The sequence below is a fragment of the Ovis canadensis genome, chromosome 16 (genome assembly GCF_042477335.2).
Source record: "Ovis canadensis isolate MfBH-ARS-UI-01 breed Bighorn chromosome 16, ARS-UI_OviCan_v2, whole genome shotgun sequence".
NCBI classification, from domain to species: Eukaryota; Metazoa; Chordata; class Mammalia; order Artiodactyla; family Bovidae; genus Ovis; species Ovis canadensis.
In genome coordinates this window covers 50,445,591-50,473,294 of record NC_091260.1, presented here as the reverse complement: position 1 = coordinate 50,473,294, position 27,704 = coordinate 50,445,591, and the positions used below count along the sequence as shown (strand labels likewise).

General features: G+C 35.1%; 1 protein-coding gene across 4 annotated transcripts in view; it reads left to right on the top strand.

The window, feature by feature from the left end:
* NIPBL (NIPBL cohesin loading factor) overlaps positions 1-27,704 on the top strand; it is a 198,226-nt gene that overhangs the window by 145,341 nt on the left and 25,181 nt on the right. For all 4 annotated transcript variants that reach the window (XM_069555864.1, XM_069555860.1, XM_069555862.1 and 1 more), the window contains 14 exons: positions 296-376; positions 822-922; positions 2,185-2,323; positions 5,108-5,190; positions 5,780-5,912; positions 6,888-7,031; positions 9,143-9,232; positions 10,069-10,283; positions 10,393-10,495; positions 11,114-11,212; positions 11,314-11,460; positions 13,080-13,214; positions 14,402-14,500; positions 15,682-15,735. In XM_069555864.1, the coding sequence (XP_069411965.1) occupies positions 296-376; positions 822-922; positions 2,185-2,323; positions 5,108-5,190; positions 5,780-5,912; positions 6,888-7,031; positions 9,143-9,232; positions 10,069-10,283; positions 10,393-10,495; positions 11,114-11,212; positions 11,314-11,460; positions 13,080-13,214; positions 14,402-14,500; positions 15,682-15,735 (1,623 nt within the window). The remainder of the gene's footprint in view (positions 1-295; positions 377-821; positions 923-2,184; positions 2,324-5,107; positions 5,191-5,779; positions 5,913-6,887; positions 7,032-9,142; positions 9,233-10,068; positions 10,284-10,392; positions 10,496-11,113; positions 11,213-11,313; positions 11,461-13,079; positions 13,215-14,401; positions 14,501-15,681; positions 15,736-27,704) is intronic.

Genomic DNA, 27,704 nt, shown 5'->3' with positions numbered 1-27,704 from the left:
TGTTAGGATATTTCTCCAGAATAGTGAATTATGTTTTGTTTTTTTGCATTTCTGTGACATTTATCAGTCTAAAAGTTGGTAATTAAAGGAATGGCATCTGGGAAGGAAGGTATGTACTAATTTTCTTGAAGATGAAAGGGACAAAGGAAAAACTAGGTACTGATTGATGAGGGAAAAGAAAATGCTCTCTCATTGTTTTTCAGTAAGTTTTTTAGTGTTTTGGGACTTAGTAATGTAGAATGTTACTGAAATTTATTACAGATGTGTATTATCATTACTCTCTGTGTCTGTGCAGGTATCTTCAATGGGAATAACACCATTTTTTGTGGAAAATGTCAGTGAACTACAATTGTGTGCCATTAAATTAGTCACTGCAGTAAGTATGATCAGTACACATTTTTAGTTATCCCCCCCAAAAATAATATTGATATCATTCAATACAAATTTGCAAAAACTAATGCAGATTTGAGTTTTCCATGAGGGCTATTTTAGTATGCCTTAGATTTTAAACACTTCTAAGTATTTAAAAATATTTAATAATTTCTTAATACAATCAATTATTTAAAGTCATTTAAATCTTGTCTTACTTTCCATACCCAAGATATCAAATTCCTCTACATGAAACTAGTATACTATGACTTCTATAAGAATGTTACAATTAATGATAGAAAAGTTGAGCAAATTAAGTCATTACTGTTGAAGATGTTGAAAACATTTTCATTCTAAATGGCAGATTAGAATTTTATCACATAATATAGTATCATTTTTGTTTGTTTTCAAATAATTATAACTTAAGTTGAAATCTTATAATTGCTAAATAGGTATTCTCAAGATATGAAAAACATAGGCAGTTAATTTTGGAAGAAATTTTTACTTCACTTGCAAGATTACCTACCAGCAAGAGGAGCTTAAGGAACTTCAGGTAACTAACTATAGCAAACACCAAGTTTATGATGAAGAACCCTAGTATACTGTAGCCATCATATATTTATTCTTTATCATTTCTGATTTTTGTTTTAATCATCGAATGAAAGAAAGGCAGTTCTGTGTCAGAACAGCATGAAGAATAGCTTAAATGCGTGAAATAACAATACACTCTTGAGGGACTTACAGGGTCAGTGATCGTCAAGTGTAAAAATCTTTGGCAGGGAATTTCAGTCTTGGCATAATTGACATTTTTGAGCCAGATAGTACTTTGTTTGGAGTGCTGGCCTGTTCATCGTAAGATGCTTAGCAGCATCCTTGGCCCCTACCTACTAGATAACCAAAAGAAATGTACCCTTTCCATTTATGATCACCAAAATTTTCACTAGACACGGGCAAAGGTCCCCTGAAGGGCAGAGTCATCCCTGTTTAAGAACCATTGGTCTGTGAGAAGAGCAGTAGGAAAAAGAGAGCTGAAAAATTGCTCTAATGGCAATATAGACAATAGACATGACTTTAAATCACTAAGCACAGATTAAGAAATGTTATCCACTATTGTTAGCAGTATTGCCTTTGCTGGCATAGATCATCATCATAATTTCCATGACTATCATAATATTCCTGGGTGATTAAATATAACCCTAGCATATAGGGTTATATTTAGATTGCTTTGAAGGTTGTCTTCTATAAAATAATTGTTTTTATCTTACTTTTTTTGGACCACTTGTGTATTGCTAAACATCTATTGTCTACTAAAACCTGAAGAAAAGCTATCAGTGTATAAAGGAATACTCTTTTAAACAAAAAGATTTAAAATCTGGTTTTTTACATTCTGTGTCACAGACCTCATACTCTTAACGTATGATCAAGAACTGACTATGGAGCAGATTTTAATAAGAAAAGAAATATCAGAATGCCTCAGCATTGTGAAATCCTGAAGACTTGTCATTTTAAAATCACTTTGAAAAATATTTGATGTTTTACATTACAGTTTTCAATTGCAGTACATATAAAGTATAGAATTTTATATACTGCATTTTTTTCTGTGACTATTTTAATGATCTACACATAGATATTTAGTTGGTATTATTTCTAACTTTCCCAAAATAATTAACTTAAGGTCACTGTTATAAGCACTAAGGATAATGCCTAGAAATTTTGGTAAAGAAAGCATCCTGAAACTTACAGATCATAAATAACATGTAAAATGAAATTCTCTTCATATGCTGTATGATTGAAATATTTTCTTCTCCATTAAAGGTTAAATAGTAGTGATATGGATGGAGAGCCTATGTATATTCAGATGGTTACAGCACTGGTTTTACAACTAATTCAGTGTGTAGTACACTTACCATCATCAGAGAAGGACTCTAATTCAGAAGAGGACTCAAATAAAAAAGTAAGGAATCATTTGTAAGTTTTAGAACTGTTTGCTTTTGTAGGAAGAAGTACCTGTATTCTCTGCCATTCTTATAAAACTGAAGGTGTTAATTAGGTTTTCTTGACTGGGCTTTCAGATCCTTGTCGAGCATTAGACTAGATTTTAGGAGACTTGAGTTCTAGTATCCACCATTCATGAAATGTATTAATTGGTTTAATCTTGTTTCTTTATAAGATGGGAATGATAATACCTAACAAGCCCATTACAAGTTGTAAGGTTCAAGTGAGATACTGAATTTGAAAATGAGTATTATAGTATGCAATATCTATAGTCACATGTAACAAAAAATTTTAATGTAATGTTTAATTCATGCTGAAAATGAATTTATGCCTTCTCTATTGAGTAACTTGGGGGCTCCCCTGGTGGCTCAACAGTAGAGAATTCACCTGCCAATTCTTGAGTTCAGAAGAGCCCTTAGAGAAGGAAATGGAAACCCACTCAGTATTCTTGCTTGCGAAATCCCATGGACAGAGGAGCCTGGCAGGCTACAGTCCATGGGATTGTAAAAGGGTCAGATACAACTTAGGGACTAAACAACAACAATTTGAGTAACTTATAGCTATGATTTGCTTTTGGTTTTGTAGCTTTTACCCATCAACGCTTAACATTTTTCCAGGTTCTATAGTTTTACCTCCAAAAAGTTCAAAAGAGGTTTAATTTTATTTCTTTACTATAATCAGAAAGGTGCAAAGTATAAAACAAATATCAAAAAGGTTGAGGTCCCTGTTCTCCACTTCTCCTAATCTCATTCTCTTTTCACAGTCTTTCCTTACCATTGTGAATGTTTATCTTCTTTTATTTATTTATTTATCTGCATATTTGATAAAGTTTTAATTTACAGAAATGATATAATGACATTTACAGCAAATTTTTTCACATGCCATTGTTTTTAATACATGTAGCTAATGCTAGATTCTTTTTGACTTGGGTTAAATACATCATATGTGACACACAACTTGAAGCATAAGTTTCTCTAGGTATACTCAGAAGTAGAATATTAAATCATAATTTACATACACTTTTAACTTAATGAAACTGGTCAGTTTGCTCTAAAGTGATATTCTAGTTTACATTCATACTTTTTGATTTTTGCCTAGTCTGGTTAGTGTAAAATAATACAATGTTTTATTTTGCATTTTTCTGGTTACTAGTGAATTTTTTTAATGTTTATTCATGTATCAGGTTTCTACAACTTTGAATTACCTATATACTGATCTTTAAATTTCTAATGATGGAGTTGAATTTTATTTAGTATTATATTCCAACATTTCATAAACTCTGAACCTGCAAATTTTTTTCAAATCTTTTTGTATTTTCTATCAAAATTGTTCTGACCTAGATCATGATAAACAACCATTCGTATTTCATTTGTTACACATGTTTCTCATTCTTAACATATGTTAAGAATGAAGCATATTGGATGAAGCACAAGCTGGTGGTATCAAGATTACTGGGAGAAATAACAATAACCTCAGATGACACCACCCTAATGGCAGAAAGCAAAGAGGAACTAAAGAGTCTCTTGAAGGTGAAAAGAGGAGAGTGAAAAAGCTGGCCTAAAATTCACCATTCAAAAAATGAAGATCATGGCATCCAGTCCTGTCATTTCATGGCAAATAGGTGGGGAAGCAATGGAAACAATGACAGAATTTATTTTCTTGGGCTCCAGAATCACTGTGGATGGTGACTGCAGCCATGAAATTAAAAGACACTTGATCCTTGGAAGAAAAGCTATGATGAACCTAGACAGCCTACTAAAAAGCAGAGACATTACTTTGCTGACAAAGGTCTGTCTAGTCAAAGCTATGGTTTTTCCAGTAGTTGTGTATGGATGTGAGAGTTGGATCATAAAGAAGTCTGAGCTCCAAAGAATTGATACTTTCAAACTGTGATGCTGGAGAAGACTCTTGAGAGTCCCTTGGACTGCAGGGAGATCAAACCAGCTAATCCTAAAGGAAATCACTGAATATTCATTGGAAGAACAGGTGCTGAAGCTAAAGCTCCAGTACTTTGGCCACTTGATGCAGAGAGCCAGCTGATTAGAAAAGACCCCGATGCTGGGAAAGATTGAAGCCAGGAGGAGAAGGGAACAACAGGATGAGATGGTTGGATGGCATCACCGACTCAGTGGACATAAGTTTGAACAAACTCCGGGAGCTAGTTAAGGAAATGGAACACTGGTGTGCTGCCTTACGTGGGATCACAGAGTCAGACATGACTGAGGGACTGAACACAACAGTGCTGATTGTATCTTCTGTTACACATAAGAGTTTAGTTAAAGTTTTAGTATTTTTAAAAGTTCTTTATTTTTGGTTGTGCTTGGTCTTCATTGCTGTGAGCAGGTTCTCTCTAGTTGTGAGAGTGCTCGCTACTCTGTAGTCACAGTGTGTAGGTTTCTCGTTGCGGTGTTCTCTCTTATTGCAGAGCACAAGCTCAAGGGTGTGCTGGCTTCAAGTAGTTGAGATTCATGGGCACAGTCGTTGTGACTCCCGGCCTCTATGGTGCCGGCTCTGTACTTATGGTGCACAGGCTTCGTGGCATGTGGGATCTTTCCAGATCAGGGATTGAACCTGTGTCCCCTACATTGACAGGCAGATTCTTATCCACTGTACCACCAGGGAAGTTCATAAAGTTTTAGTGTTTAATTGTGTTGCCCTTATAGTCAGTAATAACATGGTAGTAGCAACTGAAATAATTTGTTTGTTGGTTATTTCTTATGTCCATCCATTTTTCTCAATCTAGGTTGACCAAGATGTTGTCATTACCAATTCTTATGAAACAGCCATGCGGACAGCCCAAAACTTCCTTTCCATCTTCCTTAAAAAGTGAGTAAAATTAACATAATCTGATTTTTCTTTTCCCCATGGAGAGAATAGTTTTCTTTTATGTAAAAGATTAATTGAACTTCCTTCCATAGTCTAAACCCTGACTATATCTCCCTGACTCCTGATATCCTTATCTTTTAAAATGAGGCGGTTGGAATATTATAAAATCTAAAGTTTCATGAACTTTCTTGTGTGTTGAACTCTAGAAGCTAAAGTACAAGATTGAAATTCTTTAATTTTTCATTGAATTTTCAGACATTCTGGTTGAATAGGAAAGTTTAGGGATAGAGGTTTACTTAGTTTTCAGAAGAACTTATAGTAATCTCATAGAAAAACAGTGATCATTATTTAAAGTGTATTATGCTTGCCAGAAAGTAATGTTAATATTAGTCAGTAAATGAATTTAATTTCCTGTAGTAGGGGGGAAAATGAAGCTTGAGAAATAGATTCATTTTAAACCATATTTTATTTAATGTGCTCTGTTACACCTTGTTTAGATATGTAAGTCGAGAAAGTTAACAGAATTTCAGTCATATTGGTGAACATGTCACCTAAACTCACAGCTTTTTCATTATTTATCTTTGAACAGATGTGGTAGTAAGCAAGGTGAAGAAGATTACAGACCACTATTTGAAAATTTTGTTCAAGACCTTCTTTCAACAGTCAATAAGCCTGAATGGCCAGCTGCTGAACTACTCCTTAGTTTGTTAGGGAGACTGTTGGTAAGAGTATAGCATTTAAAGATTATTAGATTACTAGAAGACAACATAATGAGGATGTACTCTGATTCACAGATGATGAATTCTTTAAAAATGTGTAAGGAAATACGACCATTGCATCTCTATTTTTGCATGTGCATTACTGTACATAATACTGTCGGTACCTTGTATAAAATTTTGAAATGTTGTGACTTTTGGTGCTTTCATTTCATTACATAAGATAACAGTGCTTTAAAAAACTTATTTTATTTGTTTGAAAGTATTATTAGTTAAAAGCATCTCAACACAGAGTCATGTTATTATAGTTAATTCATTTCAAAGCATGAAACTGATTAATATGAACTCTGTCATCTTTAAGAGGACTTCTAAAAACGTGACACATTTTAGTCCTCATGTAATACCGTAAGGGAAATAAATACAAGGAACTGCTGTTGTGATTTTTATTTTTAAATTACATTTGGACTCGTGTAGTTGTTACAGAGCTTTGGGAACCTTACTTTCTGTCAGTTGGAAAATACATTAATACTATTCTGAAACCAAGATATTTTTAATAGACTTTGAAATTCCAGTCTAAGGAGTTCTTAGTTATAATCCCATTTTATACAGTTGAGCCTACATTTAAAGAAAGTGACTGTGTTCTTAGGAAGACTTAGTTATAATTTTTTTTCTTTTTAATGAAAATGTTAAAATTCTGGAAACTCAAAAGGCAATTAATGGGAGTTCCATGGTGGCCTAGTGGTTAATATTCTGGGTTTTACTGCCATGGCCCACGTTTAGTCAATGGTCAGGGAACTGAGATCCTGCAAGGTGCAGGATGCGGCCAAAAAAATAAAACAAAAAATTTTTAAAGGGTAATTACTTTGTGGGACAATATGACGGGGAAAAAATGTTTAAATTTCAAGTAAAACAGCATAGATATGGAATTTATATAAACTGCTATTAAAAATATTTTAAGTTAAAATTATTTTTCATATGCAGGTTCATCAGTTCAGTAACAAGTCAACAGAGATGGCTTTAAGAGTGGCATCTCTTGATTACCTTGGAACTGTTGCTGCACGACTGAGGAAAGATGCTGTTACAAGCAAAATGGATCAAGGGTCTATAGAACGAATTTTAAAACAGGTATTGAGATAAAGAATTTATGTTATGGGGATAAGTCATAAATAGTTAAGAACTTTTTAAGGTATTCTTACGTTAGTGTTGGATTTCATTCTGTAGATTCAGAATAAAATCATGTGAAAGTGCCACAGAGAAAATATATACCTTAGGATGAATTCTGTATAACAGGAACTTTCAAATGATTTATATAATCCTTAGTTAAGTTTTGTGTGTGTGTGTGAACTTCTGTTATGAATGTATGATACTAGTTTCTATTTGGTTTAACAATACTTTTATTTTAAATGGTGGAGGAGTTGATAGTAATACTAAGATAACTTAAGAAAATTGACAGGTAAATGATATGTGTAGGCTTAGTCACTCAGTCGTATCCAACTTGTGACCCTATGGACTGTAGCCCGCCAGGCTGCTGTGTTCATGAGGATTCTCCAGGCACGAATACTGGAGTGGGTTGCCATGCCCCCCTTCCAGGGGATCTTTCTAAGCCAGGGATCGAACCCAGGTCTCCCACACTGTAGGAGGATTCTTTATCATCTCAGCCACCAAGTAGCCCAAATGATCTGTAATCCTACCATGTAAAGCTTTTTTCATTTTCTTTATACTCTTTTTTATTTTTTTAATGTCCATAACCATATCCATGCTGGCCATGACAAATGCCTCTAACTTACAGAAAAGTTTTAAGCATAGCACAAAAAGCTCCCACAAATCTTTCATCCAGATTTCTTTAGTGGTTAGCATTTGCTTTATTATTCTCTTTTAGAATATACATACATATGTGTTTGTATATTCATTTTTATTTTCTTCTGAAGCATTTTGAGCAGACAGGATGTCACCATTACCCTAGAATTTCAAAATGTGATTCCCTGGACAAGCAGCACCAACTTTTATATTACCTAGGAACTTGTTAGAAATGCAGATTCTCAGGAGTCTCCCAAGAATTACTGAGTCAGGTATACACAACTATATTTAAAATGGATAACCAACAAAGTCCCACTGTGTACTACAGAAACTTCTGCTCAGTGTTAATGTGGCAGCCTATATGGAAGGGTAGTTTGGGCAGAAATGGATACGTTTATATGTAGGCTGAGTCCTTTTGCTGTCTCCCTGACCTTGCCACAATACTGTTAAATCAGCTATACTCCAATATAAAATTGAAAATTTAAAGAAGAAAAATCTACACCTCAGATGCAACTAAATAAAACCATTCTGAATATATCCATTTCACTACACTCTCAGAACACAGGTTATTCTCATCTTTGTTTTCTGCTTAGATATATAATCTAAACCATATATTTGGCGTTTCACACAGGTAAAACCAGAGTATAAGCTATAGACATTAATGTCAACTCAGAGTTAATTTCCTGCTCTATATTGTTCTTGAAAGCGCTTCCTTGGTAGCTCAGTGGTAAAATATCTGTGTACCCCATGTAGGAGCCACAGGTTTGATCCCTAGGTCTAGAAGATCCCCTGGAGAAAGAAATGGCAACTCACTCCAGTATTCTTGCCTGGAAAATCACATGGACAAAGGAACCTGACAGGCTACAGTTCATGGGGTCTCAAAAGAGTTGGACACAACTTAGCAACTAAACAACAACATTGTTCTTGACAGGACCTAAAGACTCAGTCTCTTTCTGCTTCCAAATCAGCTGTATATTTGATCTATGTGACATAAAGTATTTTGTATTAATTACAAATATTTCCCTTTCAGAATGTTCTTTTTGAATAATATCTCAAAGATACCCATAATACATAACAATACAAGTAACAGCTTCCATTTACTAGATTAGAAGTTTGGAGGTGTCTCTTACCAAATAGAAAACCAGTGTTAGGAGGTTCCTACCTCTGAAGATTTACATACACATTTTTCTAATAATTATTATGTCAGCTCCCTATGAGCTTCCTTATAAAAAGTTAACATGTAATTCATGAAAGTAACCTGATCAGTATATAATGTTTTTCAAAAAACAGTATTCTTCTGTTTCTTCCTTTTAGTTAACTATGCCTGTACATTTTTTATCATTTATAAGATTTTTTCCCTCAGATTTCTGTTTGTGAGTAGATGATTTATTAAAATATATTAGTAATATTTTTGTGTTACTACCTGATTTGTTTTATAGGTTTCAGGAGGGGAAGATGAAATACAGCAATTGCAAAAAGCATTGCTTGATTACTTGGATGAAAACACGGAGACTGATCCTTCACTGGTGGTAGGATTCTATTCCTTGTTTTGTAATGTTCACATGTTTATTTCAAATTTGGTCTGAAAGAAAATTGAGAATGTCATGAAGAGGAGAGCAGTATTGGAATATTAATTTTCAAAATAGAAATATGTGATAGTCAAATTCTGATACAGATATTGGTGTGTCCTAATATTATGTGACTTGGGTAATCCAAAATCTTTCCATGTTTTATCTTTGAGACAAAGATCATTGACCCAGGTAGTGTATGAAATAATCTATTAGCATATAAAAAGTGAATTTTTATAAAATGATTAGAATTTTGTATGTATATATTAAATATAATCCTTAATTCTGGTGTTTTTTTAATATATATCCAAAATATTAGTAAAATAAGCTTGTATGTAAAATTTATACACTGTATTGGGGCACTTTTAATTTTTTTTAATTGATGGGATATGCATCTACAGAACTTGGAGAATTAAAAATAAAGAGGTTGGAAATAGCTAAAGCTATTCAGCCAACTACTACAGGTCTTCAGTCTTTGTGGAAAAGAACAGACTCTACAATGATGTATGTCAATTATTTCTCAATAAAGTGGAGGGGAAAAAACTCAGGAACAGATTATACATGTACCTTAGTGTTAATATAGTTCAGCAATAATTGGCTGTATATTTCTTGAAGAAGTAGGTAAAATTTTGAAAGTAATTATAGTGTTCTACCTTCAGTGTTTTATCCATGTGTTCTAAACTCTTCTTTTTAAAGTAAACCTTGATAATTGTGTTTCTGATTGTGAACGCTTTGTCAGTAGGTTGGAAATTTTGTTACTAATTTCATCAAACTCAAGCCTTAAAATTTCTTTCCAGTTTTCTCGTAAATTCTATATTGCCCAGTGGTTCCGTGATACAACACTGGAAACAGAAAAAGCAATGAAATCACAAAAAGATGAAGAATCATCTGAAGGGTCACATCATGCAAAGGAAGTTGAGACAACTGGTCAAATTATGCATCGAGCTGAAAACCGGAAGAAGTTTCTTAGAAGCATTATCAAAACCACACCTTCTCAGTTCAGCACATTAAAGTAAGATCCAAAAAGAAAAGATCCAATGTTTTCAGTTGTCTCTTTGATATCTATTTACCTACTTTACAAAAAAGTTAAATTAATTACAATTTAATGACTTTCATTGCAGAATGAACTCTGATACTGTGGACTATGATGACGCTTGTTTGATTGTTCGATACTTGGCCTCTATGAGGCCGTTTGCCCAGAGCTTTGATATTTATTTGACACAGGTAAACTGGACCAGAATTCCTTATACAGTGATACTGATTTTTCTAATTCTGGAAACTTGTGTGTGATGTCTGTTCATTGTTGAGAACAGATATTTTTAAAAAATCATGAAAATAACATTTGTTTCTTTGTTCCATATTTGTTAAAATATGTTTGTTCTGCATGCTTTTTACCTGTTGATTCTTGTTTTACAGATAAGTGGATATGTATCTGTATGGTACAGGTAGAGTGATGGTATAGTTAGAGTGATTGATGTTATAAAAACAAATTATTCAGTTACCAAAATTATTATTTAAATGATACTAAATGTCCTTGATTAAAGTTACACATAGAAAGTTTTCAGTGGGCCTACAGTTTCTTGCAAATGAAGCATAGCAATAAAAAACAAGTTTAATTGAGACTGACAGAAGAAAGGAAAGGCCATAAAGTACAGAACACCATACCTTAGTGTTTTAAGTGAAAATTTTGGATCAGTATAACAGATCTTTTTATTTACATATATAAAAATTGAAGGAAAGTAAGTTTGATATTTCTATACTTTTTTGCATGTTTTCTTTCTGTATTTTGTTAAAAAGTTACGTGTTCTAAAATTAATGAAAATGTTAATATTTGCTTGGCAGATCCTTCGAGTTCTTGGTGAAAATGCAATTGCCGTTCGAACAAAAGCCATGAAGTGTTTATCTGAGGTTGTTGCTGTAGACCCCAGTATTCTAGCAAGGGTAAAGAGGAACACAAATTATTCTTATTATGTGACTTTTATATTCAAATTAAAATATTAGCTCTACTTAGTATAAGTTATATTTTCTTTATTTTTCTTCAGCTGGATATGCAGCGAGGAGTTCACGGGCGATTAATGGATAACTCCACTAGTGTCAGAGAAGCAGCAGTGGAATTACTAGGTCGATTTGTCCTTTGTCGACCTCAGCTTGCTGAGCAGTATTATGATATGCTGATTGAAAGAATATTGGTATGCCTGTTTTGTCACTTTTATTATAATTTATGAATATAATTTTGCCTTTCTAATATCACTTTTTTAAAATGTTAAGGTAAAAAAGTAGATATCAATTCTGTATTTATCTTACCTAATATATAAACTGTAGCAACTTTCTAAAGAAGAACATATTTCAAGAGGAGGGCTGCTTAATATTGTAAAGCACATCTTTGGTAAAAATTGGATTCCTTTTACCAGTTACTATTAGCTTTTGATTATGCTGGTATACAAAGAGTAAATGATAGGAGCTACATGACATAGTTAAGTGTTTTGGATAGGATTCTAGAGTAATTATAAATATATATGTATATAAACAGGAAGAATTATTTCAGTGAGAGCTATATATGGAACTTTGGTTTCTGACAATATTTTTGGTTATTATGTGTATTTGCATATTTCCTTAAAGCTGAATTATGACAGACTCAGATACCTGCAAGCTAAATAAAGTCATTTGAGTTTTAAGAGCAAACATAAGAAATGCTATTCTAAGATATTCTTTTCTTCTATGGCATTGAATTCTGTGGCCCTGAAGTGTTTCCTTGGAAATGAAAGGAAACATTGGCATTACAAAATACCTGTTGAAATTCCATACCACCCACTGCAGGGTTATTGACTTCTTCTATAACTCAACAGAAATTCATTAGGTACAGGATTTCAGTATTCCTAAACTGACAAGAATTTATCACTTTTAGCCCAATATTTATACTGTGGGACTGAGAGTTACAGATAATTTCATCTCCAACTAGCATAAAATCTTGATGGAAACAAAGAATTTTAAGGAAAAAGTAGAAGAATTTTTTCACTTTTAATGTCTTACTCTTTTCAAGAGTGAAGGACAAACAACAGGATTTTCAGGTATAATGAACTCTGACAGCATCTACCTTACCAATATACCCTAAAATATTTTCATGTTTGCTACACTACATAATGGAGATAATTTTGCACAATGAGTGTTGAGTACTTTTTATTTAAAGGTGATTTAGTTATGGAAATCTGTTAAGTTAAAAATAGTACAGTTAACACCCATGTATCCACCACAGTATTTCATCTCTGTTTTATTTAGAGTATTCTCTTAACTCTTTCTTACACATAACCACCATGACATTGAGAGATTTAAAAAGGCAAGCCAGTCTTGTTATTTTTTCATGGATTTGTTTCCTTTGGTCTGTTCCTTTTTTCCTTATATTTGCTATAAATTATAAAATAGTGATACTGGTTTGAAAGATTTGTTAAAAATAAACATTTTTGTTAAATATACTTCATATGCTGTTTAAGTGCCAAACATGTCCTCTAAGTTTCATGTTTGTTACTCTATTTAATTTTGGTAAGCTTATACAGTCCTCTTGGGTTCAGTGCTATTTAATATTTTCTATATGTTGGATATTACATTTTAAAAGCAAAGATAGCATAATTAAATAACTCATTTATAATAAGATTAATATAAATGTGTTTAAAAAGAAAATATATGGACCATGTTTATCATGTTAATAAATGTATGTATACTGTTTCTGGGTATTTTCTAATTTTATTTTATCAAATTTCATACACCTTGGCATCTCAGCTTTTCTGACATTTGGAATATCTTTCTGTCCTAGGATACTGGTATCAGTGTCAGAAAAAGGGTGATAAAGATTTTAAGAGACATCTGTATTGAACAACCAACATTTCCAAAAATTACAGAAATGTGTGTAAAAATGATTCGCAGGGTAAATGATGAAGAGGGCATTAAGGTAAGTTAAAAACATTGACTACTTTAAAAATTCATTTTTCATTAACGTTTTACATGTGTGTGCATGCTCAGTCACTTCAGTTGTGTCCAGCTCTTTGCAACCATATGGACTGTAGCCCACCAGGCTCCTCTGTAGTCCATGGGATTCTCCAGGCAAGCATACTGGAGTGGGTTGCCATGACCTCCTCCGGGGGAATCTTCCCAACCTGGAGATCGAATCCAAGTCTCCTGTGTCTCCTGCAGTGCAGGCAGATTCTGTACCACTGAGCCACCAGGAAAGCCCAAGTAATTTAAATGTTTGCTTTATATATATAAGTTTTGTTAATTATGTATATATGTAAACTGTAAAAGTAAATCAATATTATAGACTATAAATTGAAGAAAAAGACATGGTTAGGTATTTTTATTTTGAGGTCCTGCATTAGTTAATGAAATCTGATCTTATCAAACCAATTTGCAATTGTAATATTTAATGTCATTGTAGAGATTACATTGTATATAGGAAATTTATTTCAAATTAAATTTATTTTCAAATGGTATGTGCTTGGTTTTCTAAGTTAGTAAATATTTTGTTGAAAGTTAGAGTTCATTAGTGAATCTATGTATATGTGATTGTCCCTATATTTCTTTTTGGGGTTTTGATTTTGTTTTGTTTTTTAACAACTTATACCAAAGCAGCAAAACTATTTTTTAGTTTGCTCAAAAGCATTTAAGTGCATTATATCCAGCATTTCTATACTAGACATAGTATTGTGTTAAGTCGCTTCAGTCATGTCTGACTCTTTGTGACCCTATGGACTGTAGCCCTCCAGGCTCCTCTGTCCATGGGATTCTTCAGGTAAGAATACTGGAGTGGGTTGCCATGCTCTCCTTCAGGGGATCACCTGACCCAGGGATCAAACCCAAGTCTTTCTTAGATCTCCTGCATTGGCATATTATTAACCCATTTAAAATCTTTGCCAAACTGAAAAAAAATTCTAATTTTTATAAGTTAATTGGTGATCTTTTTGAAACTGAGGATGTCATACCAGAAATTTCAGGGTTTTAAATATATATATATATATATATATATATATACACACACACACACATATATATACTTTTGCTTTGGGCTTTAATGAGAATTTGGGATTAAGAATTTTGCCACATTTATTGTACTTATTAGTTTGAAATTTTTCTTTCTTCTAGAAATTAGTAAATGAAACATTCCAAAAACTCTGGTTTACTCCAACTCCACACAATGACAAAGAAGCAATGACAAGGAAGATTTTAAATATCACTGATGTGGTAAGGAAGGACTGAAACAAGGGTGGTTCCTGTGGGTGCAAACTTCACTGAGGCCTGCCTTGTCTTATAAAGGGAGAGACAATAACAAGATACTTGGTTACCCTCTGATACTTCCCTTATTACATATTTCTGGAGATAACTCAAGGGATGCAAATAAGATGAGAGTGGTATTTCTACCTACCCCCACTTCTTTTTGGGCATCCATTGTCTTAAGCACTGATATTAAAATTCTCCAGACTCTTCCAGTGATTGAAAATTGAAAGGGAAATGAGAAGTAGATTAAAAGATATAATAACCTATGAATAGCAACCTGAAATGAGACCGTAATTTCTACTTTTTCCAGAATACATGAATTAAAATTAATTTCATGTTTAATTATACACATAAACTATAATTTTTTTGACCCAGAATGCTTTTCATGTTTTGAACTTAAGAATTTTTATATTAGGGATTACATGATCATCTCTGTTTTACTAATGTCTTTAAATCTTCTCCCTAGAAGGAAAATAAGCAAACATTTGCATTTTTATTGTTTTAGACCTTACAGATTTCCTGATAGTGTGTGATTCAATATACTATTCAGAATGTAATGCCATTTTTAATTTTAATACATTAGGTGAATATCTTGAATGGCTTCTAATATACTTTTGGAGTAAAGTTCTTTAACATGGTAGATTATTGGCTCACTGAAAAAAATAGTTTATTTGAAAATAATTTCTTTTTAGTTCTAATCATTTAATCCACAATCACTTTAAAAAAATTTTTTCTTATTTTTCTTTTAATTTTTTATTGAAGTATAATTGCTTTACAGAATTTTGTTTTCTGTCAAACCTCAACATGAATCTGCCATAGGTATACATATATCCCCTCCCGTTTGAACCTCCCTCTCATCTCCCACCCCATCCCACCCCTCTAGATTGAAACAGAGCCCCTGTTTTAGTTTCCTGAGTCACACAGCAATTCCCATTGGCTATCTATTTTACATATGGTAATGTAAGTTTCCACGTTACTCTTTCCATACATCTCACCCTCTCCTCCCCTCTCCCTATGTCCATAAGTCTGAAAATAATTTTTTAAATTTAGAACTTTGAACATTTTTATTCTTGAGACTATAGCATAGCAAAAGTATGTTTTAATGTAAATTTCTAATTTTGATAGGTGCACCATATTTTTCCCCTTAGGTTGCAGCATGCAGAGATACTGGATATGACTGGTTTGAGCAGCTTCTTCAAAATGTGAGTATTTGTAGACTTCATGATTTGAAAGAAATTTTTCAGTTTTTTTTTTTAAGTGTTTACTTTGTGATAGGGAAAATTTATTTCAATGTATTAGGGTGAATATTTTGTTTAATACCCCTGTTTAATCAGTTGTTCAATTGCTTGCTACAAGTAAGTTTCCTGAATAACTAATATTAATATTCTCTCTTCTCATCCTTCTAGATAATTTTTTAATCCCTTTAATCTAGATGATAGACATGATCTATAAATAGGTATATAGATTGCATTAAATATATGTTTACATTATTTGACATGTTTTAAAATATATAGAATGTCCTATAGTAGTATAGGATTTAACCACAATTAGTGTTCTTTAAAAATTTTATACATGGAAATATTTAGCTCCTTATGAATTTTTTTATTTAAGGATTTTCAAATAGAAGTGCTCATTACCCAGCTTCAAAAGTTGTTAGCATTTTCCTAATATCCTATTTATCTCTTTCCCACCCCATCTATTTTTTTTAAATTTAATTTTCTTTGGCAGTAACACTTTTAAAGAAAATCCCATACTTTATATCATTTCACTCATAAATACTTTAATATCTGTCTCTAACAGAGATGACTTTTTTAGAAAAACCAGAGTATCTTTGTCATCTGTATCAAAATAACTTAATAAAATTATTTCCTAACATGTAATAATTATTCCGTGTTCACATTTCCCTGATTGTCTCAAAAATGTGTTTTCATAGTTGACTTGCCGTTGCTTTGGTTGACATGACTCTTAAGTCTTAGTCAATAAAAGTCAACTTTCACTGTTCCTTTTCTCATGCCGCTTACGTTTTCCTGTGGAGTGTCCCATATTCTAGATTTCATAGATCTCTTCTTTCTGGTATCATTTTAGTGTTCCTCTGTCCACCATTTTTCTTATGTAAACTCTTAAGTTAGATCTAGAGGTTTACTGATATTGAAGTTCAGTTTTCAGAAAACAGACAAGAATACTTCACAAGTGATGCTAAATATTGTTGCCTCACGTCAAAAGGCACGTAATGTTTGGTTGTCCCATTTTCAGTGATTTTGACTGTGTGCTTAATCTTTCATAAAGTCTTTTATGGTAGGTTTCGAATGATTATTACCTAGGTTCATTATTTTCATTACAAATTGCAAAATGCTGATTTCTTTTTCAAATTATTTTATTTATCCCATATTAATTGGCAAGGATTCTTCTTTAAAGAGGAATTTTATCCTGAAAATTTAGTTGCTGTGAAGTACAGTTTGTACCAGAAAGGCAGGGAAAGTACTCTATTTTTTCCCATTACTTAACAGTTTTCAGAATAATGAGTTTTCCCTTCAAGTCGATTTTGTACCTTTTTGGTATAACCTCATTACGCTTTTGTAGCCTGATTACTTTCTATCTCTACAAGATTCCCCAGACTTGGCTTATGCATTTTCTGTCCCAAATCTGAACTCAGCCATTTTTTCCTAAGAGCCCTGATTGCCTTTTGTGGGAATAATCTGGGTGCTGTGGATAGTCATTGCTAATGGGTTATCATAGCTTTGGACTTTTTCAGAGGATAGAGCTAGAAATATATATATTTATTTAGAAAGAAAAAATAAATCAAGAATTAATATTTTTAATTCAAATTTAAGACTATGAGATTCTGCTCCCTTTATTATTTCTTTTAGGCTAAAAATCTTATTTCCAAAAATAATTTCCCATTGCTGCTGCTGCTGCTAAGTTGCTTCAGTCACGTCCAGCTCTGTGCGACCCCATAGACGGCAGCCCACCAGGCTCCCCCGTCCCTGGGATCCTCTAGGCAAGAATACTAGAGTGGGTTGCCATTTCCTTCAGTGCATGAAAGTGAAAAGTGAAAGTAAAGTCGCTCAGTCGTGTCCGACTCCTAGCGACCCCGTGGACTGCAGCCTACCAGGTTCCTCTGCCCATGGGATTTTCCAGGCAAGAGTACTGGAGTGGGTTGCCATTGCCTTCTCCGAATTACCTATTAGCTTTGCCCTGTTATATTAACATTAAGATGACTAGATACAGTATAAGACTTTTTTTGCATTTCTTTTTATCTGTAGCTCACTAAACACATACCATTAAAAGTCTATCGTGAAAGAGTTTTTTCTGTTTGATATGTCAACAGTTTACTATCTGTTCTATTTGTTTACTTTTTAATTTTTAATAATACTTTTAGTTAAACTATATTTAGCAATATTTTTAATAATCAACCAAATTATTTTATTGAAACATAATTTACATGCAGAAATGTTAACCAATTTTAAGTGTGCAACCTGACTAATTTTAATAATTATTTACAATGATGTAAAGAATATCACTCTTAGAAAGTTTTCTTGTGCCTCTTTGTAGTAGTTGATCTTCTCCCCCAACCCTGGGAAACCACGCATTCACTTTTTTGTCACTATATAGTTGTCCCCTTTGTAGAATTTCATGTCCAGAGAATCACACAGCATGTAGTCTTTTGTGTTTGACTTCTAGCAGAATGTTGCTGGTATATTGTTTTATTCCTTTTTATTGCTGAGTAGTAGTAGCAATAGTATGGATGTATCATAATTTCTCTGTTAATTCACAAACTTATAGACTTACAGGTTGTTCCCAGTTCAGGCTATTAATGAATAATGCTACTTGTGTGCATGTTCTTGTGAGGTTGGGTGTTTTCATTTCTCTTGGGTCAATTCCCATGGTCGTGATTACTGGGTCATGTGAGTGAGAAACTGCCAGGCTGTTTTTCCAAAATGGCTGAACCATTTTGCATTTCCACCAGCAATGTTCCAGTTGATCCACATTGTCATCAATACGTGGTATTGTCTGTTTTTTTAAGTTTAACCCTTTGGTAGTGTTCAGTAATATGTTACCTTTAAAAAAATTTCAAGACGCCTTTTTTAAGCACCCTCGTGGTGTTTGCTTACGTTATCCAGTCTGTAACATCTTAGACTCTCTTTATCAATCATCTTCCATTTTATAATTTTACGTGATATATTTGATACCCTTTCCCCCATAAGTCAAATAATTAACTGTATTATAGAGCCTTATGACCATCTTAGTTATATTTGTGTCAACCATTCCGAAGGGGACAAAATAATTTCTAGAAAGCTCTATACCCATGTTTCATATGATACTAGTATAGCTCTCAGAAATGTCGTTAGTAAAAAGAATCTAAGGTAACATTCCTGTGTGTTATTGGCAGGTTGGAAGTAGATAAGTGAACACTAGATTTATAACTTCTTGGCAGTAGTTTTATACTCTTTATATCTTTACTCTCTAGTCCTCTTTTAAGCTCATTGCTCTCTCTATTCCTCCCTGTGTTATGCTTTCCTGCTTTAGTTTCTGCCAACAATTTAATTGATCAAAATGACATTGTGACTTTCTGGATATAGTCATTAAACTAGCAGAGTTTAGTTTTATGAAGTAAAGAACATTTTATTAAAATATTTGTATAAATACATGATGGAGGTATAATCACTCTTAACGGTAATAACAACACTGCATAAATTTGCAGAAAAGCTTGAGGATACAAAGAAGGGACTGCTGGAATTATTTTAAATTCTTGAATCAAAAATAATCAACGTTCTTACTATTTCCACATGAGCTCATGTATACACATTCCATTCTGTCCAATTTTAGATACGTCTCATTATTATTTTTGTGTTGGATTGACTTCATATAGATAGTGATTCCCAATTTGTGGAATGTGATAGCCTTGGGAAATTTTAAGTACTACATGAAATAACTTCATATTTACATAGGCATCAAACTCTGCTGCTGACTACATAATGTTAGAATGTCACATATATATATATATATATATATAAAAGTATACACACACACATACACACATTTTTTTAATGAATGGAAACTCATGTCCCTTTTAACTTTTAATGAATTCATGGTTTCTTTTGAATTTTTTCAGTAGTATGTGGAAGAGTTCAATCATGAAAGTTCTTTTTTTTTTTTTCTTTTTCTAAAAAGTGGTCCAGTCAGTGTAAATCACTATCATAACCTATAGTGGGTACCCAAAATTAATTTTGCAGTGCCACTAATTTTCATTGCTTATGTTCTAAAACTACAGCCCCCCCCCTTTTTTTTAGTTTACAAGAAAATGCAGGCAATGAAAAAACTTATATAGCCTATATTTCATCTTTTCCTGGCCTTTGTAATCCAAAATAAGATCTGCCTCTTGAAGTTTACATCAAATACTCTTATTGCCATCAATCAGTGAATGAATAGAAAAATGACTACATCAATATTCATATAATTTGATAGTGCTCCACATCATAGAAGCGCAGACTGGTAATACATACAACAGTATAGACATTTATTAAAACACTCTGCAGAATGAGGGAAGCCTTACACAGGAGAGTACATATTCTGATACCATTTATATGAAGTTTAAGGAGAGACAAAACTAATCTGTATTGAAAAAATTTAGAAGAGTAATTTCAGGGAGCCAGGGATTTACTCAGAAAGGATATATATCAGTCATCTCTTCTAGAATATTATATTCTTCATAGAAACAGAACCAACTAAATACTGAAAAAGAGAGACAGAGAAATGATTTATTGTAAGAACTGTCTTGTGTGATTGTTGTTGTCATTTAGTCACTAAGTCAGTCCTGACTCTTGTGCAACCATGGATTGTAGCCTGCCATCCCAGGGAAGAATACTGGAGTGGACTGCCATTTCTTTCCCAAGGAATCTTCCAGTGCAGTGACAGAAGCCATGTCTCCTCCATGCAGGCGGATTCTTTACCGCTGAGCCACTAGGGAAGCCCCTCATGTGACTATAGAGCCTCTTAAATCCCGCAATCTGTCAGCAGACTGGAGACCCAGAAAAGCCCCTAGTGTGTAGTTTGTTCTGTGTCCTGAAGCCTGGACCACAGAAGCAGATAGTATAAATCCCAGTTCAAATGTGAAAGAAGACCAGTGTCCCAGCTCAGGTGATCAGAGAATGGGTGGATTCTTCCTTCCTCTACCTTGTGTTCTTTTCAGGCCCACCCACATTGGAGAGGGCAGTCTGCTATGCTGAGTCCACCAGTTCAAGTGCTAATCTCATTTAGAACTACCCTCACTCACCAACACATCCAGTAATAATGTTTAACCAGATAACTGGGCATCCTTTGGCCCAACCAAGTTAATGCTTAAAATTAATCATCACAGCTCTACCCTTTGTTAACTTGGAACCCATATATTGATACATCTCTTTATACCATACTAAATCTCCAAATAAAGACAATAACAAAGTCATGATTCTATCTAACATGATACAGCTATCCTGCATACAACCAAAAATTCACTAACCCCTTTCCCAGAAGAAGTCCTTGAGTCATGTTTACTCTTCTCCCTGGCATCCCGTAATTTAATTACTACCATGTCAGTTTATAATAACATTTAAGTACTTTGATATAAAATCAATATACTTTATGTTCTGTGGTAAGGAAATAGGAGGTGGGAGGGAAGAAAGACATTTTCTCGCTTTCCCTCCCTCAGTCTCTCTCTTCCTGGCCCTCTCCCCAACTTCCATACATATAACACACACATGTATTTATGACAAAATAAGCAGGAAATACTCATGACAAAGTCCTTGTATCTATAACTGATAATGTGGTCATAGCTGGTATTTATTACTAAGAGATGGCCCAAGGGATCTCTTGCATTCCAAACATACTCTTATGTACCTCCATCGTGGAATATTACACTAGTTTCTTTTTGGTGCGTGCATGTTCAGTTGTTTCCAATTCTGTGACCTTTTGGACTGTAGCCCACCAGGCTCCTCTCTCCAGAGGATTCTCTAGCAAGAATATTGAAGTGGTTGCCATGCCCTCCTCCAGGGAATCTTCCCGACCCAGGGATCAAACCCGTGTCTCGTAGCTCTCTTGTGCTGGCAGACAATTCTTTACCACCTGGAAAGCCCAGCTCCTTTCTTTACTTGTTGATTCAGAGGCATAAAGAGTGCATAGTTGACTGACAGTCTTTCAGTTCAGTGGGATTCTTATTATGTCTGCTGGTACAAAAATGCCTCTCTCTGGAACCTCTCTCCAGGCCAGCAGAGCATAAAGTCACTGGAATGGAAGCAGAAATTTTGCTAATCACTCACATAGCAAATGATTGATTAGCAAATTTGAGTGAGTGATGCCTTTCAAATTTCCACCTCTTGATTCCTGGACCATGAATCCTGGCTATAGACAAAACAGCACCATGTATTGGATGCTGATTCAGAGCATAGGAGCCTACTGGAGAATCTTGCCCCAGCCACAGCAAGATATTGCCCCCTATCTGATGTTGTAACTGAATTTGTAAAAGGCTGTATCCACCTTCTGCCAAGTCAGCTGTTTCAGAATGGTGGGAAACATGGAATATGAGCATGGGCTCACTGCTGTACTTCTTTTGCGCTGAAGTGCTTTTCTTAACCAAAGCAGGTTTGTGTTATGGCAAGAGGAGAAGGGGATGACAGAGGATGAGATGGTTGGATGGCATCACTGACTCAGTGGCCATGAGTTTGAGCAAGTCAGGGAGGTAGTGATGGATAGAGAAGCCTAGAGTGCTGCAGTTATGGAGTTGCAAAGAGTCAGACATGACTTAGAGCCTGAACAACAAATATTATGGTAGATAAAGTATCCTGTAAGTCCATAGGTGGTAGTTTTGGTAGAAGTATTGATACAGAAAAGGCAAAAATATATCAAGAGTGCCTGTTTCAGTATGAACAAAATGCTGCCCCTTCCATGATGGAGGCAGCCTAATTTTAATCAACCTGCCACCAGGTAGCTGGCTGGTAATCCCAGGGAGTTGTTCCATATCAGAAACTCAGTGTTGTTCTCTACTGCTGGCAGAGTGGACCATAGATAGTGTGGCCTTGGTAAGTAGAAGTCCGTGTTGCTGAGCTTAAGCATGACCTCCATCTCTGCTACCACACATAGTTTGTTCATGAGCCCATTGGGTGAGGACAGGAGTGGCTGCGAAAAGAGGCTGTTACCCTTGGAGAAGGTATCTGCAGAGCAAGTCATCCTATCCACTTGATTTTTAAGACCCTTATCTGCTGAGGCCACCCTTTGGTGAACATTCATGTGGAATATAAATATTTTACCATTCAGAGATGCCTCTTTTTCAGATTCCCTTGTCACCAACTTTGATCATTTGTCTTTCCAAGCAAAGTGAACAAGATGCACATCTTGAAGTTCTGCCCAATGGGGGAATTTTTCTTCACCACTGTCCTTCAGGGATGTCCCAGAAAGGGGCTGTATTGCTGTAACTGTCCACTTTGGGGTGATCCTTGCATGTTGTGTAGACCCATCTGTAAACCAGGGATACTCCCTGTGGCCAACTGAGGCCAGAGGTGCAGGCTGAGAGAAGGCAGTGTTGCAGAATGGGAACCATAGGCATTTTGGCCACTTTTTCATGTAATTAACTTGTGCCCTTCAGCCTGCTCTGACCTAATTGTGTGTACACCACTTACCTTTGATGATAGAATGCTGCTTTGCACACCCAACTTTGTGGCTTGGTGAGGCAGTCTCCCGGTTTATGATGGATAGCTCAGAATGCATGGTGATTTTGGTGGCCCATAGGTAGGCATTCAGTATCTACTAAGACCAAGTAGTGTGCCAAGAGGTATTTCTCAAAAAGAGAGTGGTTATCCAAGAGGGTGGCAGGGCTTTGTTCCAAAATCCTGAGGACCTATACTGCAGTTCACTTATAGAGGCTTGGCAGAGGCTCTAGTCAGCAGCCGTATCTGCCACTGACACCTCAGTGCTGCTGGTCTGTGACATGAGTGGCAAAGCAGCTTGCACAGCAGCCTGGACCTGCCTTTCCAGAGCTGCCTTCTGTTCTGTGCCCCATTCAGCACTGGCAGCTTCTCAGGTCACTCAGTAAATAGGCCAGAATAATATACCCAAATGAGGAATAAGCCTCCAAAATTCAGAAACTCACTAAGGCATTGAGTTCTTTTTTGGTTATAGAAAGGACCAAATGCAACATCTTATTCTTTACTTACAGGGAACATCACACCATGTCCCACACCACTAAGCCCCCAGGAATTTCTTCGAAGTAGAAGACCCCTAAATTTCCATTGGATGTATTCCCCACCCTTTGACACGCACATTCTACGAATAAGTCCAGTGTACTTGTTCCTTTTTGCTTATTATGTGCAGTTGGCATAATGTCATCAATGTAATGGGCCAGTGTGATGTCATGTTAAAGTGAAAGATAGTCATCATCATACAAACTAAATTATAATGTAAGACTGGGCAGTTAAGATACCCCTGAGACAGTGCAATACATTTCTGGCCTTGCCAGTTAAAAGCGAACTGTTTCTGGTGGGCCTTTAACAAGGATGAGGAAAAAAGGTATCTTACAGATCATTAGCTGTACACCAGGTTTCAGAGGATGTTAATTTGTTGAAGCACTGACATCTCATCTGGTACAGGAGCTGCAGTTGGAGTCCTGACCTGGTTAAGCTTATGCTAATAATTCAGGGTCTTTTCTAATGAGTCGGCTCTTTGCATCAGGTAGCCAAAGTATTGGAGCTTCAGCATCAGTCCTTCTAATGATTTATTTTAGAATTGACTGGTTTGATCTCCTTGCAGTCCAAGGGGACTCTCAAGAGTCTTCTCCAGCACCACGGTTCAAAAGCATCAATTCTTTGATGCTCAGCCTTCTTTATGGTCCAACTCTCACATCCATACATGACTACTGGAAAAACCATAGCTTTGACTAGATGGAACTTCATTGGCAAAGTGATGTCTCTGCCTTTTTCTTTCCTTTACTGTTATTTGCATGTATTTTTTGCGGCCTTTATTCCTGGGCCTTAAGTTTTTGTTTCTTTACTTTCTTCCGAGATATATTTTTCTTCTGTGCAACCTCCTCTTCTGGTTTAGGAACAATCTGTTCTTTTTCAGTAAGGATCATCTCAATGTGGCAGGGAGAGCTCAGGTAGGGGTTGATCCAACGATGAGCTCTGTAAGTCCTGAGCCGCATCTTGTGGGCTTTGTTCACCTGGATTTGCTCAGTGACCAGAGATTCTACATCTAAGCCCTTAAGTTCAGCATTACTCTCTGCATTTTTGAGCATGTGCAGTAAAAATTCAGCACCCTTTTTGGGCCACTGATCCTGCATCCAGCCCCACTGTTTGGCCTGTGCACACCTACCAACTCCACCATTGTAACAATGGAATGGCACACATTGCCTCTTTAAAGTGACATCCTTCAGGTACTTGCAGGCTTTTCGGATATGCGTACCCTTTATGGCCTGGGCACTTTTCACGAATGTTCTTAAAGTGAACATGAAGATCTGAACCTCTTGATTTACATGATTTTGTGGGGTTTTCTGGCTCGAGTGAATAGCGCACCATTTTTAGAGGTCACCGCAGGCTGCTTATTGGAAAAGTGATGTCTCTGCTTTTTAATACTCTGTCTAGGGTTGTCATAGCTTTCCTTCCAAGGAGCAAGGATCTTTTAATTTCATGGCTGCAGTCACCATAGGAAACCAAGAAAATAAAGTCTGTCACTGTTTACTTTGTTTCCCTACCTATTCGCCGTGAATTGATGGGATCAAATTCTATGATCTTAGTTTTTTGAGAGTTTTAAGCCAGCTTTTTCACTCTCCTCTTTCACCTTCATCAAGAGACTCTAATTGCTTTTTGCTTTCTGCCATAAGGGTGGTATCATCTGCATATCTGAGGTTATTGATATTTCTCCCAGCAATCTTGATTCCAGCTTGTGCTTCATCCAGCCTGGCATTTCGCATGAGGTACTCTGCATGTAAGTTAAATAAGCAGAGTGACAATGTACAGCCTTGACATACTACTCCTTTGCTAATTTGGAACCAGTCCATTGTTCCATGTCCGGTTCTAACTGTTGCTCCTTGACCTGCATACACGTTTCTCAGGATGTATATAATCATGTACAAAATTTTGTTAAAAATACGGATGGTTAAAAGGCTATTATGATGTGGTCTCAGATGCAAATGAAGAACATGCTGTTGGACAACAGAGAACAGTCTGTCCTTGTAATTTGGTGAAGCACTTGGCTAAATTGTGTTCCTTTCCTAGTGTTTGGTGAAGGGAAGACTTCAAGTGATGAAACTGGATGTTTAGCTGAGGAGATTTCTAAGCAAAGGGTTGAAGGTGCAGCTTGATTTCTCGTGCCTGAGTTTACAGTCAAATAGTGTCTTTGTCTCCATCAACCAGTAAATGGCTAAAGAAAACCTGATGTATCTATACAGCTAAATAGTACAGCATGTCAAAAGGAACAAACTATTGATACTTAACAGCAACATAGGTAAATAATAAAAGCATTACACAAAGTGACAAGAGTCTTATACAGAAGAGTACATGTTATGATTCTATTTATATGAAATTCTAGGAGAGGCTATACTAATCTATATGGAAAAAAATCAGAAGAGTGGTTGCAGGGAGCCATGGATCAAATGGAAAGGAACATGAGGGAATTTTCAAAGGTGATGGTAATAATCTATATCAGTGGTTTTAAAAGTTAACAAGATTATCTGTGACTTGTTAGAAGTAAAATTTTAAGACTTTTGTCCAGATTTAATTAATCAGTAACTCTGAAGTTGGGGCCCACCATTCTATAGTTTAGCAGTCTTCAGATGATTCTAATGTAAGTTTTAAAGATGGAAAAAGTTTGTCCTCTATCTTGGTAGAGAGTTTGAGTTATAAAGGGGAATATACTTAACAAAACTGGGCAACTGTAGATTTGTCCATATCATTTTATGTAAATTTTATCTCTAAAGGAAAAGATAGAGAGTATATTGATGTCTACAGCTTACTTACCCATCAAAAAATTGGACAGAGATGTGTATATGTTTATACTATATATATTATATATGCATACATATATATGTACATCTGTGCATGCATATTGTGGGGCTGATTTAACATCACATGTGTATATGATTTAACATTAAACAAAAAATAAGTAATCATATCAGAGGATACAAAAGAAATTGTTGATAAAATTTAATACCCTTGAATGATAACATCTAGTAAACTAGAAGTAAAATCTGATAAACTATAAAACCTAAAATAAAAATCATGCAAAATGGGAAGATGTTAAGAGATCTCATAAAAATCAAGAATAGAAAATATTTATCAAGCATGTCAAGGTGTTCTTAAACCATACATGGAAAAGTAGAGTTGAAAATAATCATCACTTCTGAAAATGCAGGAGCACTAATGTGTCTTAACAGGTACCAGGACTTATTAAAGATTGAGTAATTCAGATAGCTTGAACTTTTCAATAAATGGGACTGGAATAAGTGGCTACCTATAAGGGTTTTTTTTGTTGTTGTTGTTTTTAATTCTTCAACTCAGTGAAGAGTCGGGCATGACTGAGCATGCGCATGCACACACACACACACACACAGATTAAAGGAAATCTTTAAACTTTTAGAAGATAGTATGTATGTGTGTGCTAAGTCACTTCAGTCGTGTCCAACTCTGTGCAACCCTTTGTACTGTAGCCTGCCAGGCTACTTTGTCCTTGGGATTCTCCAGGCAAGAATACTGGAGTAGGTTGCTATGCCCTCCACCAGGGTATCTTCCCTACTCAGGGATTGACCTGCGTCTCTTGTGTCTCCTACATCGGCAGGCCGGTTCTTTACCTCTAGCACCACCTGGGGAGCCCCAGAAGACAGTATATGTATTAATATATTTTTTACTTTTCTTAAGGAAGAATTTCTTGAGTCACAGAAAACCAGTAACCTGAAAAGATTGATAAATCTCACTGCCTTAAAATGAAGAACATTTGTGAATCCAGAAAAAATACAGAGTGGGACAGATATTTGATACATATATAACTGACAAAGGAGCATTGTTAGAAAATATAATGAGCTCCTTTCCTACAAACCAATATAAGGCAAGAGTCTCAATAGGAAAACAGGAGAATGTAATGAATGGACATTTCATAAAGAAAAAAAGAAATGTGACTTAAGGTATTCAGCCTCATTCATGATATGGGAAAT